At 34.8% G+C, this 23,117-nt stretch overlaps 1 protein-coding gene across 1 annotated transcript; it reads left to right on the top strand.

The window, feature by feature from the left end:
* The first annotated feature begins 1,934 nt into the window (after window positions 1-1,934).
* On the top strand, window positions 1,935-22,546 carry LOC127878251 (fibropellin-1-like). The gene is made up of 15 exons (XM_052424771.1): window positions 1,935-2,042; window positions 2,158-2,284; window positions 9,014-9,127; window positions 11,635-11,748; window positions 11,893-12,006; window positions 12,947-13,060; window positions 13,214-13,327; window positions 15,699-15,812; window positions 16,544-16,657; window positions 17,030-17,143; window positions 17,701-17,814; window positions 20,097-20,181; window positions 20,480-20,600; window positions 21,444-21,603; window positions 21,972-22,546. Exons 1-15 carry the CDS (start codon window positions 1,935-1,937, stop codon window positions 22,040-22,042), a joined length of 1,698 nt encoding a protein of 565 aa, XP_052280731.1. The 3' UTR covers window positions 22,043-22,546.
* The last annotated feature ends 571 nt before the right edge of the window (window positions 22,547-23,117 follow it).

Here is a 23,117-nt window from a genome sequence, read left to right on the forward strand (position 1 = left end):
AGTACAATTCTTTGAATATGTTTTTAATTGTTACGAAAATTGTTCCGTTAGTAAACCAATAATCGTATTATGCATTAAATTCAATATTCTTTAAACAGATGTTCCAAAAATTCGTTATCATGACGCCTTTCTGCTTTGTATTTCTAATGTGTTTTGTTTGGCTATTCCTTTCTCGAAAATGTATAATGCCATCAATTATACATAAACTGACCTCATATTCCTCAAAGTTGTCGTCTGCCCTGACCTGTTATCGTGGTAAGTGGCTGCTGTACTTCACTCAATCATTTCTGTTTATTTTTTTTTGTTTTTCGGCTTTTCGACACATGATCGTCTGTTTGGATGTTCTTCGATCAGGAACTAGGTCACGGTCACCATACACAGATGTGTTGCATATAAGGACGCACACAATTCGATCAACTGTTTACTACAGTTTATTCTGCTATTTGACACGACGATGTTTAAGTCTATAAAGTATACATATCAACAAGACAACTACGGTAACTTTCAAGGTCATACAATATTCTAGTAAGATAATATAGGTCTAGCTTCAAGTCTATAAAATATTCCAGTCTAATTATGATAATACGGAAATGAATTCGATGTTTATATGAATCTAGCCTGACCCTTATTGCCTCGCATATAATTTATACTTCTTAATAATGAATATGACATGTTTTTATCGTATGATTTTGTAACCTCAACAAATAGATCCGGTTAGGGACATAACTATGTTCAATTATAAGAGTTGATGATTTTATAATTAAAGCAACTATTGTCTCACAGAAACTGGTTATGAATATGTTTTTTTTATACAATTTAGATGCTTATATATTAATATTAATAAGCAAACATGTAGTTTATTATGTGCAAGTGTGTAAATGATTTTGATTAAATTAAACATAAAGTGCAACAAACTGATTCTGCGCACCGGAACCCGAACATTATGTCAACAAAAGCAAAAATTACCACGATAATGTTACCAAAATACAAAAATTAAGTGCTTAGTTGTGTGTATTTTACCAAATGTATCGATACATTCAGTTCGTAATTAGATAGACAACTTACTTTTATTTTACGTAAAATATAATATTTACCAACCAATAAAAGCTGGATTAATTTCAAATTAACGAATTTCACCTCAATTTTAAAACGCATTATTATTTCCAAACACGTTGGTATGATATATGTATAACATAAATAATCATAAGCTGGGTAAATTGTTCATGGACGGATTTCACATATACTTCAAAACACGTTCGGATTAGGTATTTTAACATGATACACGTAGTAATTAAATAATCATAGCTGTCATGTGAATATGAAAAACATATTATTGTTTCATTTCGTTCGGAATAATAGAACAATTGAAATATTTGGTGGTATGTGTCATTGTTTCTTGCTGTGTTGTTCGTCTACTTTTATGATGACTACGTTTGTTTCGGTAGACATCAACGAGTGTGCCACCCACCCGTGTAAGAACGGAGCCACGTGCAACAATCTTGTTAACAAGTACACGTGCACGTGTACAGGGGGATGGCAGGGAACCAACTGTGACCAAGGTGACTTTCCGTTATATAAAAATGCGACAATTAAATATAAGGTCAGTTGCAATGTAAGAGGCACAATCAGTTGTACATTTTATGAAAAATAGGGATTAATTCAAGTATGATTGGCTCCAGCACCTTTCGCAACCTGAACGATTTCCTCTTACAGACATCGACGAGTGTGCCACCAATCCATGCAAAAACGGAGCCTCGTGCATCAATGGGCAGAACAAGTACACGTGCACGTGTGCTGGGGGATGGCAAGGAACCAACTGTGACCTAGGTATACTCATCCGTTATTTAACGAATGTAACGCCTTAAAAACAAATTTACACATATTGAGTTCTTATTCATTTCGTCGGTAGACGAAAAACAACATATATCTACTCAATGTGGGTTAAACCAACCCGTGTAAAAACGGAGCAACGTGCAACAATCTTGTTAACAAGTACACGTGTACGTGTACAGGAGGATGGCAGGGAACCAACTGTGACCAAGGTGAGTGTCCATTTTAGAACAATTATACGATAAGTATTGTAATTTTAATCGGCACATTCAGTTGTACATATTTACGGCACAAATAGGCTTCAACATATTTTTGAAACCATAACAGTTTACTATTCCAGACATCGACGAATGTGCCACCAATCCATGCAAGAACGGAGCCACATGCATCAACGGGCAGAACAAGTACACGTGCACGTGTGCTGGGGGTTGGCAGGGAACCAATTGTGACCAAGGTTAGCTTTCGTTTAGAACATTTGTATAATGTCTAATATTTCATTATAAGAAGCATATTCAGTTGTACATGTTTACAGCCAAAGAGTACATCATTCAAGTTCAATTTGCACCAGGAATCAGCAGACGATTCGTTCAATTAATCAATCTCGTGTACAATTATTGCCATATCGACCTAATTTCACCAGGCCGGGCAAATGGGCGTTTGAAGTCCGATTGGCAGACGTCATGGACAATGGTTAAATTATTAGGAAGCTCGATAAATACAATTTACAAATATGTTAGATACGCGAAATAGAGAATATTAAATAGTATGTTTTAACTATTGAACCGCGGCGGGCTAGCGTTATTTTCCTCTTTATTCTGAGTCGTTGAACTGGAAGTGTAATTTTCAGTGGAAATGGGAATATAAATATGATCCTTGCTCTGTGAAAAGGGGGTTTAATGCATGTGCGTAAAGTGTCGTCCCAGATTAGACTGTGCACATGCATTAAACCCCCTTTTCACAGAGCACGGTCCATTATCTAATAATTAATCATCATTCTGAATTATGATTAAAATCATGTCCGTGGAACACTGCTATATTCATAATACTAGTGTTTCACTGAATTGATGTTTAATTTGTTATCACTAACCACCAACATAGGAAGTGTACATGCATACAGGTATAATGAATTATTGCGCAGAATTATTTTTTAAATTAAACAATTATGATAAAATATCACTATCGTATAATTATTTTTTTAAACCAATTTAATGTAGTTAGATTGCACAAGAAGCCTGATGCTTATTGAGGTACTCTAGAGTCAGTTTTCTGGGTACTTTGTGTCTTTGGACAGGATCTTGATAACTCTCCCTTAATGCCCATCTGGATCTATCAGCTAAATGGACGCCCTATCCAATAGTCCAGCACAATCTTCTTATATTATCAATAACTTTAATATTTGATGATTCTATTTGATTTTCTTAGTTACTGTTTAGTCATTTTTATGCTCCCCGAAATTTTTCGGGTAGCATATAGTTGCCAGTTTGAAATTCCTTTCTTCCTTCCTTACTTCCTTCTGTCACACTTTTATTTTTACAGATTCTCATAGCGCCTTCAATTTATTACCGATCTCTTTTATATTTGGCATGAAGGTACCTTGCATGGTCATCTAACTTTTGGTAAGTTTTGACGTCACTGGGGTCAAGGTCAAGGTCACCGAGGCTAATATAAGATTTTTTCCGTCACACATTTGTTACAGTTTTTCATAGTTCCTTCAATATTTTACCGATCTCTTACATATTTGGCATGTAGGTACCTTGCACGAACCTCTACCTTTTGATGAGGTTTGAGGTCACTGGGGAAAAGGTCAAGGTCACCGAGGCTAATAATATATTTTTTTCTTATAGCGCCTTCAATATTTGACCGATCTCTCTCATATTTGGCATGTAGGTACCTTGCATGGACCTCTACCTTTTGATGATGTGTTAGGTCACTGGGATCAAGGTCAAGGTCACCGAGGCTAATTATAGTTTTTTTTCTTTCACACTTTTGTTACAGTTTCTTATAGTGCCTTCAATATTTTACCGATCTCTTACATATTTGGCATGTAGGTACCTTGCATAGACCTCTACCTTTTGATGAGGTTTGAGGTCACTGGGGAAAAGGTCAAGGTCACCGAGGCTAACAATATATTTTCCGTCACACTTTTGTTACAGTTTCTCATAGCGCCTTCAATATTTTAACGATCTCTTACATATTTGGCATGTAGGTACCTTGCATGGACCTCGACCTTTTGATGAGGTTTGAGGTCACTGGGGTCAAGGTTAAACTCTCAGATGCTAATAATAAATTTTTAACTCATACCGCCTTCAATATTTTACCGATCTCTTACATATTTGGCAATCAGGTACCTTGCATGAACCTCTACTTTTTTGATTAGGTTTGAGATCACTGGATCATGGTCAAGGTCACAGAGGCTAATTTTTTTAGTGGTTATTGCCCTTCCATAAGTAATATGACAATCTAAAGATTTATATGTTTCTGTGATAGATCACGGGAACTTATTATACGAAATTTATGCAACCATGCCGTATCCTTCATGGTGGGCATACCTGTATATGTAATATTGTTCCACTAAGTGAGTTTTCAAGGACTTATGGCCCCTTGAATAATAATCAGTTTCCACACAATTAATACCTTGATTGACAAAGCGCATCATCGGGGAGCCTCCATCAGTTTCACTGATATTCTTGTTTGCCACTGTTTTTTGAATGAATACACTAACGATTGTTAAAGTGTATTCTTCCTTAAAAAAAAACATTTTACTAGAAAATAAGTATGTTTAAATGCGTTTTTGAGTATGCTGTAAGAATATTTTCTAATCCAATAATAAGTTTTTTGCAAACAAGTAAGAAGAAGACGAGAACAAAAATAGCTACCCATACAATTAAATATAATTTTAAGGCAATCAAACTGTGTAAAGTAAATGAAGACATCAATCGAGGCATTACAGTGGCCCTTTTTAAAATGTAAAATAAGCTGTTTTACCTGCAAATTATAAGTAAATTAGACACTGCATTTACAAATTAATATTACACCCAAACTGGATATTTAATTGGATTTTTTATATCCGCAAACAATGAAAACTTATGCGTGCGCGCATCAACACAGTTTAAAACACAGTCATAATGATAAAACATGCACCCATTGTGAATGATTTTGTCATAGCACATTGATGTCCATTCCAGGTATTAAGTCTTAATCCTTAATCACTTAATACAAAGTTAATAATTATTCTTATATTTAAAGATCACGAAATAACCTCAAATAACTTCATGCAATTCTGTAATAATTGCACAATTTATAATTGCTATTTAATCTTTTCTAAGTAACACATTACTCGTGATTCTCTTGATGCATTAAAAGAAGAATTATACATATATGTAATATCACCGTTGTTACACCCATAAAATAAAGATTTAGACTGACTTATTAAAACAATAATCTCTATTTCCTTAAGTACTTGCACAAGAATAATTCAATGGTATCTTTATTATGGGTGTCTGACGTTTGGAAATCTACTGCAATAGTGATTTAATCTATTTCAATCGTAAATTTTGGCTGCAATAGTCGTAACTCAATCGGAGCATAGATCAATTAATTTTACCTACATGGATTGATAAAAATTTAAAATATAATATTTAATATGTAACAATTACATTGGAGACGCTGACATGATATTTTTATTGTTATGGGACACCCCTTCCGATAACGTTGTTAAACTCCGCTAATGTTTGAGATCACCATCTCAAAAGTTTGTGGCGTAAAATATTTGCTTAGTCTGCTTATTTGTTCGTAGGCTTGGAATGTTGCTGATGTCGTTAGAATGGTAACAAATTTAGCGATTAATATTTCATTCAGAAATTCAATATACACGAAGTTAAAAAATAAATATTTATTTAATAACCACGTACGAAAAGGGAAATATGAATGAAATGAGCATTAATCAATGGAAAAATAAAACAAATACAAATTTGAGCCGCTACTAGTATTTGCTTAACTTCAGACGAACACAGATTAAAACAGTAATGATAAACATTAAATTGCGTGATTCCGAATGCTGTTGCACTGATATTATGCAGATAAGAGGTCACAAGAACAAACAAATAATCATTTACAACAGCATTGTGTAAAACAAACCAAAAATTGTTAATTTATCAGGTATTCGAATTTTAAACAGCGATTAATCCATCATTTCATCCAGCAAGTTTCAAAACACAATGCACAACCAACGCATCTTGTTTCGTCTCACCCAGGGACATTAACAAACTAATATAGGTCCCTACACACACAGCTGGCAGCGTCTCTGAATATTGCCTAAAAGCAGCTTCCTCATACAAGTTTCAGCACCTCCAAATCCACAGTCAGTGCCATTCCCCACCCACTTTAGCTTGGCACGTGGAGGATGGCTGTTTTTCTGGACAACCGTTAACATCTCACAACTTAACGTATACTACGAAGATAAAACAATGTTGAAAAATTAATCACTATATCAATTCCAATGTTCATATTACGTTAAAATCCCGTTTCATTTTATGATTGTTTTTTGTAGTAGTGCAAATTACAGGTCGAATGTGTTATGTAAAATCTATTGTAAAGGCATTTTAGTGCAGAAACTGTAATTGTAGTATCGATATTTCACTTTTGTTTGTTTGTTTGTTTGTTTACTTGTGGTCGTTGTTTACTTGCAAACTATTTTTATGTGACAATATGCATGGACGCTACCGGATGTAATCAGGCCGCTTCGCATTTGCATATTTTGCTACCGTACATCAAAAGAATTAAGCCGCCGCCGCCATTGGTCTCACTAGGATTTTACAACAGGAGTCCTTTGACTCCTAACTGGGAAAACATAGGAGTCTCTTTGAAAATTGCATAATGTCTTTACATTTTCTAATAAAATATATTCAAATAAAGTTTGAATGTAAAACAATACATATTATAATTGTTGGTTTCATTTTTATAAACCCAAATACAAAATGCAAATTAGGAAGCCCACTCATTATTTTCTCTGTATTGTTACTTAAATAAAAAAAACATGTTGAAAAAAATAAATAAACAACTCTCTTAAGGCATGTGTGCATTAAAGTGTTTTATATATTTACATATACACCCCACTTTTATGCATATTTTTTCAAACATTATCATTACCTTGCCATAATATTTTCATTTGAAACAACAAAATAACCACTTAAATGCAAAAGTCTTTGACAATCAATTAAACCTATGCCTCAAAAACTGTAAGTTGTGAATGGTGTTGGCATACATCAAATATCTTTGATGTTAATGCCGAGTTGGGGCCAGTTTCTAGGAAGTTAAAATTGTCAATTTGTAACACATCAGCAAGTGGCGATTTCAAACGGCATTAATCAATACAACATTACTGCAAGCATGCTCATACTGTCAGATGGTGCATTTATGCATAGTTTCATAGAGGATGGGATGTGAGAAAAAACTATCGGACAATCTAGAAAAAATACTGCATTTGATTAATTGAATTCTGAACAGGTGTAAGGAACTACATTGTGTTGGCTTGTTTTTAAATAGATGGTTGCTTTACAGGTATTGTTTCTTAATAGATTGCCTTGAAAAAAAAACAGTTATGCAGAAAGGTGCGTCCTGGGGACTCTCAATTGGTTTTTAATATTCGTCATTTTTCAAATGTATGCATACACATACGTTTGAATAATCGTTTCCGAGAGCCTAAGTAAGCGGTTGTTTGGATTTTTGGTATCTGGTTTATATTTTCTTATTTGCTTTACATGTGGCATAATAAATCTCCCATTGGTTCCAAAAGGGTACCATGTAAGCCTCGTTTTGGAATAAAAGTACTCTGCCTTTCCGCATTCAAAAATAAGCTTATTTTTTAAATTCTATAGTTATTTTGAATTAAAAATCATTATTTTTTTATAACAAATGCATAACCAACGAATTCAGAAGATTTAAATAAACAATTTTGATTTCAACGAAGAGTGCTTGATTCTTACCAAACGTGAAACAGATGCTGTTACGTTAAAGATATTCTTCACATGATGTAACTCTCGTCTGGGACAAATGGGAAGTTAGTGATCCAATAAAAATGAATGACTCTGAGAATGTTTGTACGAAATCTGATGAATTATAATTCTCCAATAATATACCAGACCCGATTTGTTTGCTATAAAGATTAACAGAGACGACAATAATAGTGTCAGTTATGAAAATCTTAACTTAAAATATCGCCTTTATCGAAAATTTTTGTCGCAAGTTGGGGCAATGACGATTTTCAGCGAAACCCTTGGAGATGAATTGTTGATCATCAGTCTTTAAATTATCAAGTACAACTGTCAAAAGGGGCCATGCCATTTATCATCAATGCCAATTAGTAATCACTCATATATGTGGATGAATACAAGATGAAATCTGTTTTTATTTATGTATAAAGAACTGCACAATTATCTGTTACTATATCTTCATCCTTATAGAAACACTATAGTATTATATGATGATGAAATGGAGACACATTTAAATTAATGAAGTCAAGGTATAAAAAATAATAATAATGCTATTTATAAATTATACTAAACGCAATTAATAACAATAATAATACACGCAATGCTAATTTATGACATAAATTTAATATTGAAAATGTCCGTGGTATTTAACATAAATATACCGAAATTATAACAAACAAACAAATAATTAATGATAAACATAGATATTAATTTTAGTAAAACAATTTTTATGTATTATCTGTCATCTTAGATCTTTTAAGGCAATACTAAAATTGGCTGTACCAGTATGTATTCAACTTGTAAAAATACTCCGTTTTCTTTGTTCGAATCTTTTTCTCAAACTTAACAAATATTTACTGGTATACATCGCCTAATGCGGTGGATCGCGTTCAACTTTTAATACCTTTAATTCATTTTGAAAAGTTGTAAATGATATGGTTAAATTATATTGGAAAAGTAAACTATGGGTCTAATAGGTCAAAGTGCATAACACATGAACGGTGAAAAAGTTTGGCGCTAATTAAACGCTCGTTGTATGAAGCCTGATAACAAAAGACGGATAGTTTTTTTTTGAAGGAAAAGACAATATGACTGTTATTTGCCAAGAAATCTATTTTCCGGAGATAGTCGATTTACTATTTGTATAATTGGCTTCACATTTTGTTCGCATGCAGGACGATTGTCTCTTACAGACATCGACGAGTGTGCCACAAATCCATGCAAGAACGGAGCCACGTGTATCAATGGGCAGAACAAGTACACGTGCACATGTGCTGGAGGTTGGCAGGGAACCAACTGTGACCAAGGTGTGCACATTCGATATTTAGGAAATGTTGTCTGTAATTTTACAAATTCACAGATAAATTTCTTAGTGTGTTGTGATATTTTCAAATGCACAAATGCAGTCATTTGGTTATCACATAACAACTCAGCACATTATATGATGCACCATCGACCAAACGCTACGTAAATTTTCCATTCGCGAATTTTAACCTGCATTTCAAGAGTCAAGACACAGAGGCGTATCCAGAATTTTTTCCGAGGGGGGGCTCAACTGGGGAGGGTGCGGGAGGGGTGTCCCCTTCCGTCGTTGATTTTTTTTAAATGGTACCTTCAAATGATGCAATTTCATGCTATCTTATCAGCATTTTGCATGATTAAAGTGCATGTAAAACAAGAACTTGAGTTTAGACATCAAGTGTGACAGACACAGAGACAGACAGACACACAGGGGTAAATCAAATGTCTCTCAAACCAGTATTTTGTTTTAATAACATTACTACGCTTAAAATAATTATAGACACGACTAAAGTAAGAAAAAAAACAACAGTTTAATTGCATTAAAAATCGTACTTCAACAGAAATAGTCCAAATGTATGCCCTTTTCATGCATTTTTTCGGTACTCTTCATTAAACTTGCGCATAAATTGCAGACCACTGCGCTAGTGTAAACACATAATTTCAAGTATTTGATTTATTTTAAAGAAAATTCGTTTACTTTTCACGATTCCCAGAAATTGTTGCATGGAACAATCTGCGCGCGCACATAGCGAAAATATGAGACATGCCGATACTCACATCTTCAGTGGGTATACCCTGTCCCGATTTGATGATAATTTTATCAAATCTTTTAATAATAATATATATGCCGAAATTGTATTGGACCAAATTGCGAACGTTATTTTTTTTTCCAGTTCTTGAGCACTTTTTCATGTCAATGTTGCTCAAAAGAAGATCGACCGTTAAAACAGAAACTTGTTAAATGGTAAATAAAAGTTATAAAAAAAGTAAAATTTATCTTTCGGTTTATCAAAATTTGTTCAGTGAATCGAATTTTCGGAAAGACAGACAGACACACAAGAGTAAATCAAATGTCTCTCAAACCAGTATTTTGTTTTAATAACATTAGTTTGCTTGAAAATAATTATAGACACGACTAATATAAGAAAAAAACAACAGTTTAATTGCATTAAAAATCTTATTTCAACTGAAATAGTCCAAATTTATGCCTTTTCCGTGCATTTTTTCGGTACTCTTCATTAAACCTGCGTCTAATTGCAAACCACTGCGCTAGTGTAAACACATAATTTCAAGTATTTGATTTATTTTAAAAAAAATTCGTTTACTTTTTAACGATTCCCAGAAATTGTTGCATGGAACAATCTGTGCGCGCACATCGCGAAAATATGAGACATGCCGATATCCACACGTTCAGTGGATATACCTTGTCCCGATTTGATGATAATTTTATCCAATCTTTTAATAGTAATATATATGCCGAAATTGTATTGGAGCAAATTGCGAACGTTGTAGTTTTTTTTTCAGTTCTTGAGCACTTTTTCGTGTCAATGTTGCTCAAAAGAAGATCGACCGTTAAAACGGAAACTTGTTATATGGTAAATAAAAGTAATAAAAAAGTAAAATGAATCTTTCGGTTTCTCTAAATTTGTTCAGCGAATCGAATTTTCGAAGTTTTGTTGACCTCATGTCTAATGCAATCGAGTACTCTCGCTTTTCGGATGTTACCTCTCGATTCAAGGTAAACAACGCGCGAAGTGTATGTCATTTGCGGATGTGTATGGAACTTTAGGCTTTGTGTGGTTAAACACGCTCTAAATAAACAATTTTGACATGGATTTAACAGGAATCAAATAAATCTTTTTAGGTACATCGTTTATTGCGGCAATGTTTGAATTCATTCAGAAATTATTTTAGTTGTTTCCTTAACCGCTCAACTGAAGGTAATTGGAGGATATTGTTTTTCACAAGTCCCATGCGGCAGCCATTTGTAAACATTTACCTATAGCTAAATGTATCGATGAATTTCATAAGTTGAATGTATCTCCTTCAGCCAATCAAATAGCGCAGTTTATCACTTACAGTCAAAGAAGCGTGCAGTTTAGCTGGCGAAGGTTAGATCGTCTGTACACATGCCTGGGGCTAATCACACGAATTGACAGCTTTTAATGGCCTAATTAGGGGCATATGACAGGAAATACACAAGTGGATTGGAACTGTAAGGGGCTCTTTTTTTTAAATTATATCTAGCCAGCCAGCTGGGGGGGGGGGGGGCTTTAGCCCCCTAGCCCCCCACCTAAATACGCCTCTGAGACACGTAATTATTTGTTAGTATCCCAATATTTTGATATGATACACGTTTTACTTAATTAATCATAGCTGTTATATAAACGTGAAAACATGCTCTGTTATAATTCGTAGAAACAGGTACTTTATGTGGGTTATTACTGTTGTTGTGTGTATTTGTTTCATTCTGTTTATTAACGTTGTATGGTGACTACTTTTGTTTGGATAGACACCAACGAGTGTGCCACCAATCCGTGTAAGAACGGAGCCACGTGCAACAATCTTGCTAACAAGTACACGTGCACGTGTACAGGGGGATGGCAGGGAACCAACTGCGATCAAGGTAAATTTTCGTTATAGAACATTGCGACGTATTGCAATCGTAAGCAGCACGTTCAGTTGTTCATTGTTAACGACAAGAAAGTAATTAGTTAAAATATAATTAGTTTCAACACATTTTAGCTACCTTAACGATTTATTCTCTCAGACATCGACGAGTGTTCCACCAATCCATGCAAGAACGGAGCCTCGTGTATCAATGGGCAGAACAAGTACACGTGCACGTGCGCTGGAGGTTGGCAGGGAACCAACTGTGACCAAGGTATGCCTCATATGTAACGCTGTTTTTAATTTTACAAAAACAAATAATTCGTTCTTAGCGTGTATTTATAGTTTCAAATACATACATTAATATAATGTGTTATAAGATAGCACTCATACTTACATACTAGGCAACATATATATTGCACCACATACAAAATGCTATGAACAATTACATTACAGAATTCCACCTTTAAGTAAAAACACTTAATTATTTGCATTTTCCCAATATTTTGGTAGGATACGTGTTTTACTTGTTGCGTAATGCGAGGGAATAAATTCGCACACAATTCGACGAACTTTTCATTGCGATTTATTTTGCCATTTTAGCGCGACGCATTTCAAGTCCACAAACTATTCTAAACAACAAGATACTTTATTCAGTCAAACAAATGTACCCATGACTCATGTACAGGTCAGTAGTCCTGTAACTTTAATAAACCCGTACGATCCGTCAAGCTGTCTGGTGTGTTATGTAACTAAACTTATACAAAATGTTAATATATTTACATACCACGGAACACCAAACGAAAGTAGGTCTATGGCGAAACGCGTTAATTAAACAGGAAGAGTTCAGCTTATTGCAAAGGCGTGTAAACTAGAAATGACATTTTAGTCTGGGAACGGAAGAAATCTGATCTGTAAATTTATTAGTCACTGGCCACGTTTTATACATGTATTTTGTTTGAATATTTGATCGAAATTGAGTATAACGTTACAATCGTAAATAATCAAAGCTGTCATTTATTTGTTTTAAAACACAATTGTTTCATTTCGCGTGTAGAAAATTCAACAGTTTCATTATGTGGATTATAACCGGTGTTACGTGTATTTGATTCATTTTGTGTTCGTATTTTGGGCAGGAGGCCATTTAGAACAAATAAACCTATTGTCATTGTCATTATCATTATTCATTATCTTGATTACGTTTGTTTCGGTAGACATCAACGAGTGTGCCACCAATCCTTGTAAGAACGGAGCCACGTGCATTAATGGGCAGAACAGGTACACGTGCACGTGTAAAGGGGGATGGCAAGGAACCAACTGTGACCAAGGTTCATGTTTTGCAAATATACATACATCTAAAAATGTCAATATGACGTTTTAAATACATATTCACAAATATTGAAATGAAATGCAAACTTTTCTTTCAAGTAAAACGGATATGTGATTCTAACAATTAATGTGGTGGTTTAATCATTTTTAAGACATCAACGAGTGTATACAGAATCCCTGCAAGAACGGAGCTACTTGCAGTAACCATGACAACGGCTACACCTGTGACTGTACCGCTGGGTGGGTGGGTCAGAATTGTGACTCCAGTGAGTGTTCACATGTTAAACGACGTAACACTGACGTTTGTGAATACAGTTTTGCACTATTCCTTTTTAGCTCATCTTTTTTTTGAAAAAAATTATGAGCTATTGTCATCACCTTGGCGTCGGCGTCGGCGTTGGCGTCGGCGTCCGGTTAAGTTTTGCGTTTAGGTCCACTTTTCTCAGAAAGTATCAATGCTATTGCATTCTAACTTGGTACACTTACTAACTATCATGAGGGGACTGGGCAGGCAAAGTTAGATAACTCTGGCGTGCATTTTGACAGAATTATGTGCCCTTTTTATACTTAGAAAATTGAAAATTTTGGTTAAGTTTTGCGTTTAGGTCCACTTTTCCCAGAAAGTATCAATGCTATGGCATTCAAACTTGGTACACTTACTTACTATCATGAGGGGACTGGGCAGGCAAAGTTAGATAACTCTGGCGTGCATTTTGACAGAACTATGTGCCCTTTTTATACTTAGAAAATTGAAAATTTGGTTAAGTTTTGTGTTTAGGTCCACTTTATTCCTACAGTATCAAAGCTATTGCTTTCATACTTGCAACACTTATTAACTATCATAAGGGGACTGTGCAGGCAAAGTAATGTAAGTCTGACTGGCATTTTGACAGAATTATGTGCCCTTTTTATACTTAGAAAATTGAAAATTTGGTTAAGTTTTGTGTTTTGGTCCACTTTACCCCTAAAGAATCATAGATATTGCTTTCATACTTGGAACACTCGCAAACTATCATAAGGGTACAGTAAAAGGACAAGTTGCATAACTCTGGTTGTCATTTTTACGGGATTATGGCCCTTTTTTGACTTAGAAACTTTGAATATATGATTAAATTTTGTGTTTCGATCCACTTTACTTCTTAAGTATCAAGGCTATTGCTTCAAACTTCAAATACTTTAATGCTATCATGTGGTTACTGTACCTGGCAAGTTGAATGTTACCTTGACCTTTGAATGACCTTGAATCTCAATGTCAAATTATTAAATTTTGCTAAAATTGCCATAACTTCTTTATTTATGATTAGATTTGATTGATACTTTGACAAAACTACTCTTACCTGACATACCACAATAGACTCCACCCAAACCATCCCCCTCACAAATGACCACCACACCCTAACACTATACCCCCCCCCCCCCCCCACCCCCCACCCCAATTTATTTTTGTAAACGGTTTAAAAACACAAGTATTTATTTTTATTATTTTATGTTTGAAATACCGTCCAACCATCGCACCCAAGAATCCCCCCCACCCCCCCCCTCCCCCCACCACCCCCACTCCCCCCACCCGAATCTCCCCCCCTAATTTTTTTTTAAGATCATTTCACAAATTACCACCACACCCTCACACTTTACCCCCCCCCCCACCCCCCCCCCAATTTTTTTTTGAAACGGTTAAAAAACACAAATATTTATTTTATTTTTTATGTTTGAAATACCGTCCAACTATCGCACCCAAAAATCCCCCCCCACCCCCCTCCCCCCCCCCCGATTTTATTTTTTTTCGTTTTTTTTTCGCATTTTTGGAAGATAATGTAATAAATTGCACACCCCCACACTATACACCCCTCTTCACTCCGCCCCTCCCTCCTTTGTGATTGAAAATGAGAGTCCCTTCACCTTTAAAAAGAAAATAGATGAGCGGTGCTCTTGTTTAATGTTATGATACACTAATTGATCGAACAAATTTAAGTCGATTAAAGATAACATCACTTTATCCTTAAGAGTATTATTCCCCATAATCGTTTAATTTTTATGTTATTGACCTATGTTTGATTGTCACTTTTCAAAGTGGAAAAAAGAATTGAAGCAGTTGAAGACATTTTTAATTTATAATAGACGATATGTTATTGACCCATCGTTTTATGTCAAAAGTCTTGCTTCACAATATGTTTTGAGTTATATTTTACTTTTATATGTTACTAATTTATAAAATAGTATATGTACAGTTTGTTAAGTGTAATTGTTTTGATTCCATACGTATGCCGAATTGTAAAATTAAGTTCACAGGTCTTCATTCATTTACCATTCTAGTTCCATTTCATGACATATTTTTTTTTATCTATTTATATGAGATGCATCTATATGTATGGCGTGATTATTGATTTAAATGGCATGTCGTTGATTTAGGGCTGTTGTCCATTTCTGGCATTAGTATGTGCACTTAGTATTGCTTAACCAGGAAAAGTGTACGTATCCTAATTGAACGCCGTAAAATGACTGAATAATGTTTTAAAAGGCGAAACGTCTCCAAACAAAAAACAATTAAGCAAGCAAACAATTAATTTAGCTTTCTACCTTTGTTTCGTTTCATGTCATGCTAAATGCAATTTTATACAAGTGTCTTTAAATGTACAGATGTTGACTGGTGTGTCGGAAACCCGTGCCAGAACGGAGCCACGTGCACTTCATTGCAGACGACATACCAGTGTCAGTGTGTAGCTGGTTGGACCGGAAGCAATTGCACGAAAGGTGGAGTTGTTAATAAAACCGGCTTTATAATAAACATTTTCCATTTCAACATTTAACATGCCAATTGATGGAGAAATATATTGTTTATTAGCTAAATACACAACATACACGTGTTTTTCGAAAACAATGAAAATAAATAGTATTGTAAAACTATCGTATGTAGATGAGTGGGCATATAAACGAGGTTCGTTGTTACAAGATTTATGAAGTGCCCACGCATTTGGTATATGAATATTAGAAATATACAATTAGTCGTTTGAAATATGTCAATAAACAACGATTAAGAGATTCATCGGTTTTGCCATAAAGCCCCTATCCTGTGTTTTTATTTATAAACACGCATTAGCACGTCAAAGAACATTGTGATGTGCTCTATTGAGGAATTTTTAGCATTGTTAACGAGTAGTTGTAAAATGCTAGTTCTGTTCTCAACATGTATAGTTATAAGCAAGTTCCATGAAGGAATGCAAGCGTTTTTTCTGCTACGCGTGTAATGTTTTCTATCCTCCCACTACATGCAAATAAACATTTTGCATGGATTCTACAACAAAAAATGTATCGAGGTACGTGCATAGTAACAATTCTTATTCTATTCATACACCAAATCTAGGATTTCTTTTGGTACAATATGAGGGCATTTATGCTAATTTTTATTATATAGTCAAGTCTGCCATTTTGTGTGAAGGATAAATATTTTGATTAAATACAATGACTTTAACTGGCACTTTTAGATATCAACGAGTGTGCCAACAACCCGTGCAAGAACGGAGCCACGTGCATTAATGGACAGAACAAGTACACGTGCACGTGTGCTGGAGGTTGGCAGGGAACCAACTGTGACCAAGGTACAGTTACATAATTGAATATAAAAATTGTTAATCAGAAGGAATCTGTGTAAACTAACATAAATTATCAAAGAATTGCAAATAAATAAGAAAAATATTTATCATAACTGTGTCTAACGCCTTTAACGTTGTTCTATTGGTTATGTACACTCTATCATGTTTACAGGTAAACTTTACCTTCTTACCATAACTGCAATTGAATCGGATGCTCATAGTTTGTCTTTTACTAAAATTATCACCCTCATTATACGACGCACAGAGTAACTTTAAACATTGAATATTTTATAATGTGCTATATCCGTAACAAATCAAACGTGAGCCTTACGTGAGTGACTATATATATGTATATGATTGCATGCACATGTCTTTTAGATATCGATGAATGCTCTATTGGCCCGTGTCAAAACGGTGGCTCGTGTATCAACGGACAGAATAGTTTCACGTGCACATGCAGGGATGGTTTCAATGGGAACACGTGTCAAAATGGTGAGTTACTACATGTACTGTACATGCACTTTATTGTTTGTATATATTATAATTGTTTTATTAATCAAATGCATACCCTTCAATACAAAAAATCCTTATGAGTATTGTTTTACAGCCGGGGACGTTTAATCTTTATGATGTTGTAAATATTAATTAATGTTTATACCAAATGATTTAGCCCCAGACAAAATATAAAATATCATACATTTATGTTCAATACAATGCAGCCGGGTACAGCACAATTTTGTCGTAAATTTATGTTTAATTGTGTTTTGATAATTTCGTTTTATGTTATCTTCGTTGAGTGTGTAGCATTGTTTTGCCTGTGATCAAAATATTTATAAGACATGTGAGTGCTTTTGTGTAGATTAAATTCAACGTCATAGTTAAGAAAAAAAAAATTGCCCAATCTGCATCAATATTTCCTTATGTTGTACTGTTTCCTCCGACCTCTACCAATATTTTTTGTTTGCTTACTTACAATGTTCTGTTTTCTGGCTCGATGGACTCAATGAAAATTAAACACTGTGAACAGTATGTTTCATGTGTATTTCTAGTTGGAACGGGCTGCAGCGCGTCCCCGTGCAAGAACGGAGCTACGTGCACATCCGCGGGTAGTTCATTCACGTGCTTATGTACGTCGGGATGGGGAGGCATGAACTGCGACCTAGGTGAGTCGGTGTAGAGCTAGTCGAGGTATTAGTTTTACCTAACCCAGTTTTGATCGCACAGTGTCAGATAAATTTTGTCTTTGCTTGGCACCGATTGTTGGAAACTTTCATGCGGTCGGAATTTTAAAAAAGGATAGCAATACAATCTGGTGATTTTATGCAATAAATTACTTAACGCGCTGTGTGTTAACTCCATGCGTAATTTATTTATCCTTATCGGTATCAAATGAATTGAAATAAGATTTAAACAAAAAAATAATACCGGATCCCTATGGTTGGCATTTGAAAGTTTACTGTGTTTCACGAAATCGTCTCGTATACTTCGAGTTCAAATATGTACATGTTTACTTTTTATGTCCCCCAGTATATACTGGAAACATATTGTTTTTGCCCTGTTTGTTGGTTTGTTTGTTGGTTTGTTGGTTTGCGTCAAACTTTAACATTTGCCATACCTTTTGCAATATTGAAGATAGCAACTGTATATTTGGCAAGCATGTGTATCTTAAGGAGCTGCACATTTTGAGTGGTGAAAAATTCAAGGTCAAGGTCATCCTTCAAGGTCAAAGGTCTAAATATATGGGTCAAAATCACTAAACTTTAACATTTGCCATATCTTTTGCAATATTGAACATAGAAACTTCATATTTGGTATGCTTGTGTATCTCATGAAACTGCATATTTTGAGTGGTGAAAGAGCAAGGTCAAGGTCATCCTTCAAGGTCAAAGGTCAAATATATGGGTCAAAATCGCTCATTTACTATACACTATAACTTCGTAACGACTTCTCAAATGCATATGGAGCTGCACATTTTAATTTGTACAATGTTAAGGTCAAGGTCATCATGAAAGGTCAAACGTCATTTGCAAAGGTCAATTTTCATTTTAAATATGCCAAAACCTCAGTACCACTTTATACAGATACTTTATATTTTACATGCATGTGTTACTCATACAGCTGAACGTATTAATCGGTGACATGTCAATGTCAATAATCAAGGTCATATACTTAAAAATGCCTATACCTTTTTAACTATTGTACATAGCATGTCAAACATTTGCAATAACTTTTGCAATATTGAACATAGCAACTTCATATTTGGCATGCATGTGTATCTCATAGAGCTGCACATTTTGAGTGGTGAAAGGTCAAGGTCATCCTTCAAAGTCAATGTCATCTTTCAAGGTCAAAGGTCAAATATATTGGTCAAAATCGCTCATTTAATATACTAGTACATGTACACTATAACTATTTAACGACTTAAACGATTTTTTTTTATATTTGTTTAACTTTTATGATTTGTTGTTTTGAAAAGTCAATAAAAATGGGTTTGGTGGGGGAGGGGTTAAAAATTAAGTATACCCTGATTTGACATCAGGATGGACTTGATTTGCAAAAGTCGCCCAAGTCGTCACCAGGGTTGAACGAGTTTACACCGTTTATGATAGATTTCTGGTCAGAACCATGTGAATGCAGAGCATGTAGTATTATTTATATGATGTCTATTCTGGATTTACATTGCTTTTGTTAGAGCAATAGTCTGTAGGTTAACATTATTTCATTAATGTATATGTACTTTTTGTGTAAAACATTGTGTAAATAATTGCATTATATGCTATATAGCACTTATTATTACAAAATGACTCTTGCTTATGAATGCTTGGTATTTTGGGCCGGAGTCCTTAATCTTTCATAAATTGTCATTGTCATCTTTGTCCTTTGCCTTGACAGTTTAGTACACTCAATGACATTTCCAATGCCAGTAATCATAAGTAAGCCAGGATACCTACTGGGGGCTAGGTGTTTCTCAAACACATCTTGTTTATTATTGCTACAAATACGCAATGTGCTATCAATTTACTTTATTTTGTTTTTATTATACATTATAATTAGTTATGGATAAAATCGTGTACATGTGTACGCAAAAAAATATTTATTCCTATATAAAGTAATGTTAAGCTCTTCGAATAGGTATCAGTTCAAACAAGTAATAATTTTAGTCATTTGACTAATTCAAACGGTATAAAAATAATATCATATGTGTCATATCGTAAACGTACATTCACAAAACAACACATTTGGACATATATATACACACACACAATTACGGTAATACTTTCATTCGTATACAACAAAACATACTTAATCATACGCGCTTAAAATTTACTATGTTTATTTTCGACAAAGTTAAATGTACCTCGACGGACCATCTTTAATAACGTAAGCTTATTTATGCCGTGTACAATACTGTTCTATTTAGCGTGTCAAAAAACTTAAATTGTAGAAAAGGTCAACGGCCAATGGGGACCATGGACTAACCCCAATGAATGCAGTGTAACCTGTGGGGAAGGAATAGCCATGAGAGCAAGGTAAATTTATTTATGTGATTCAAAATCCCTAGCTTATTTGCGTTTACGCGTATCAAATGTTGGAATACCACACCAATTATAACAATACAGTCTAACCTGTCTATAAAGACCACTCAAGGGATTTGGTCGTTGTGGTCTTTGTAATGCTCTTAAAAATAAAACGGTATAATTGGCATTAAACCGTGATTAAAACAGTCAGGATATCCTGCGCAAGTCTACAGATGACTGAAATGCGCCGATTATTTGAACATGTGGCTTAGCATTTAAAGAAGATGAAGTATAACATAATATGTTTCAGGACCTGCAACAATCCCAGTCCGGCCAACGGTGGAGCGCCTTGTGAGGGGAAGGCTTTATTGAAGGTCAAATGCGAGAACGCCAAGTGTCCATCTGCTGGATTTGGTAGTTCATACGTGAACGTGAGTTATTGGCATCTTATATCAGCTTATTAAAATTTCAGAAATGACCGATTTCAAACCACGCTGAGACAATTATGCTATCAGGGGTGTTACAAACATGGAAGCGTTCTAAATATTGAATAGTATACTTGCATGCTACCTACCTGCCCTTACCAACGAACTTTTACTTAAGCGCATGCTTTTTTTCAAACTGAGATATTTGTATTGTTTTCATGATAAGTGATGAATTATTGAACATGTTTGGGAATTACTTGCAAATAATTCTCACATAAGCCTTACTAGGGAAGTTACACAAATTCATTTTGTTACGAAACATCTGCATTTCTATTTTGTGTAAACTTCACTTATTAGGATCCGACTAAACGCTGTTAAGGCACACGAATACGCGCAGGGACCCACAAAGGCGAACAGATGACTCGATGTAGACGGTCATAGTAGTAATGTATGTTGGTAGTGTCAATGACTGTCCCCGCGCATTACGTGATAAAAATATTCAGTGACACCCAACATGACGCTGAATGGTTTCTTACTAAGCCACAATTACTTCAAGTCAATTACAAAATATTACGAACACAAACGACATAAAAGTAACTTATGCTAAAAGAATAACTAGAAGCATTCAATAACAATAATATGTGTTTGCTTTTGGGGTATCACATAATTAACTGAGAAACTTATTTGACAGTATTACTCTGAAAGCAGACAAATATCATCTATTGAATTGACACGCTGCATCTATAAATTTTAACGTTTCCAACGTTTCCAGAAAATTGCATTTGAGTATAAGTCCTTTACCATAAATGTTTAAAACTTTTAAGACAGTGCTTACTTTTCGACATACAGAAATGTCCGAAGAATTACTTCACTTGCGCAAGTGGAAAAATCACGTGCATCGAGGACTCATTCGTCTGTGATTGTACAAATGACTGTGACGATTCGAGTGACGAGCAGCCGAAATGGGCCGGATGTCAGTCCTTCTGCGCAGGAAAGAGCGGCGCACAGGGTGAGTAGAAACTTTTTACCTTTATGTGTGCAGTGTGTGATCTACTTTGTTAAACTTTGCGATCAATAATTGAGCTATCCATTGATTGTTGTTGCTGTATGAGTAAAATAATATCACATCAATGCATAACCCTATCGACAAGTGTACCATTCTTGGACACGCATATATTTACACCAACGGATAGGCGGTGCAATCCAAGATTTCGTCAACCAATAACCTTAAAGACTGAAGAAATCTCTTCGGTTAACCAAATATTATTAGTTGTTCGACGTAAATCGATTGCAAAACTTATTGCTAGCACAATGGTTGTATTTGTTGCATTTCATTGTGTTACATTTAAAAATCGCAAGATTAAATGCATATTTCAGGTCAAATGGCTACGTCAGTGACGATGCTGATGACGTCACTTCTCGTTGTTTGCACGCGGTTGTTCAGCTAAGCGTGTTCTGGGTTTCGTACAACTTTGTGGACTTGAAATGTGCTCTACATGCATTGTAACTTGCTAAAATCGTGTGTTAGGAATTTTTTTTTTACCTTAAATGTATCTCTTAACTAATTGTTGAACACTTTGTGGGCTTGATTATTTGTTGGAGACTTTATACTTAAATATGTGTTGTTCACTGTGTGAGTTTGTTGAATACGTTGTGACCTCACATTTGTATTGCAGAAGCTATGTTTCTATATTTGTGTCTGATATTGGCGACTATTAATATTTGTTGGATACTTTTAACCAGTAATAGTTTTTTTTATACTATCATGTATTGGATGCTTTGAGACTTTTAATATTGGTGTGAGCTCTAATTTGAAGATTTTGTGCAGACTTTATGACATTTAATATAGGTTAACTATTTCGTGACATTGCAGAGTGAATAACGACTTCTTTATCTTAAATATATGTTTGACCGTCAATGATTTTTAAGTTTTAATCGGTTACTTTATGAACGAGAATGTGCACGTGTCTATACAATATCTATATAAATGGGATAGATTGCTATTTTATGTTTATGTTAACTTTAATTCTACAACGGCACGTGACTTTTTTCTATATACAAAGAAGAAAATCTACTGTTGGTTATTACCCCGCTATACCAACGGTTGTTTAAAGTGACGTCACTTTGATTGTCCGCGCACATTTTATGAATGAAGACGACGTCATTTGATTGTTATTGTTGTGTTGACGTCACGTTTTCGCGGAAAAGTAGAGGACGTTCGGTTAATATAATTCTCATTTATAACCTTTAAATCGCGGATAACTTATTAATGAAATCGTGTTAGAATCGAAATAATCCACGGGTAACCGTTGGTTATTGCGGTAATAACCAACGGTATGTCGTTCCGATGCTTGTTATCGAACCACTCGGGCTACGCCCTCGTGGTTTAATTCCTACGCATCGGAACTCCATACCGTTGGTTATAACCGCAATAAACAACGGTTACCCGTGGATTATTTCTTAAATCAATTACATGTATGTGTACTATTTTACACCTTCTGCTTCGTTTTTTTTATTGTGAGC

This window comes from Dreissena polymorpha, chromosome 4 (assembly GCF_020536995.1).
Source record: "Dreissena polymorpha isolate Duluth1 chromosome 4, UMN_Dpol_1.0, whole genome shotgun sequence".
In the NCBI taxonomy this organism is placed as follows: domain Eukaryota; kingdom Metazoa; phylum Mollusca; class Bivalvia; order Myida; family Dreissenidae; genus Dreissena; species Dreissena polymorpha.

Excerpts from the sequence above, each read along its gene's own strand:
- LOC127878251 (XM_052424771.1), top strand. The coding sequence starts at position 1,935 with ATGTGGGTTAAACCAACCCGTGTAAAAACGGAGCAACGTGCAACAATC. Across the intron at positions 17,144-17,700 it reads TGGGAACACGTGTCAAAATG|TTGGAACGGGCTGCAGCGCG; the intron begins GTGAGTTACTAC and ends GTGTATTTCTAG. Across the intron at positions 20,182-20,479 it reads GGAATAGCCATGAGAGCAAG|GACCTGCAACAATCCCAGTC; the intron begins GTAAATTTATTT and ends AATATGTTTCAG.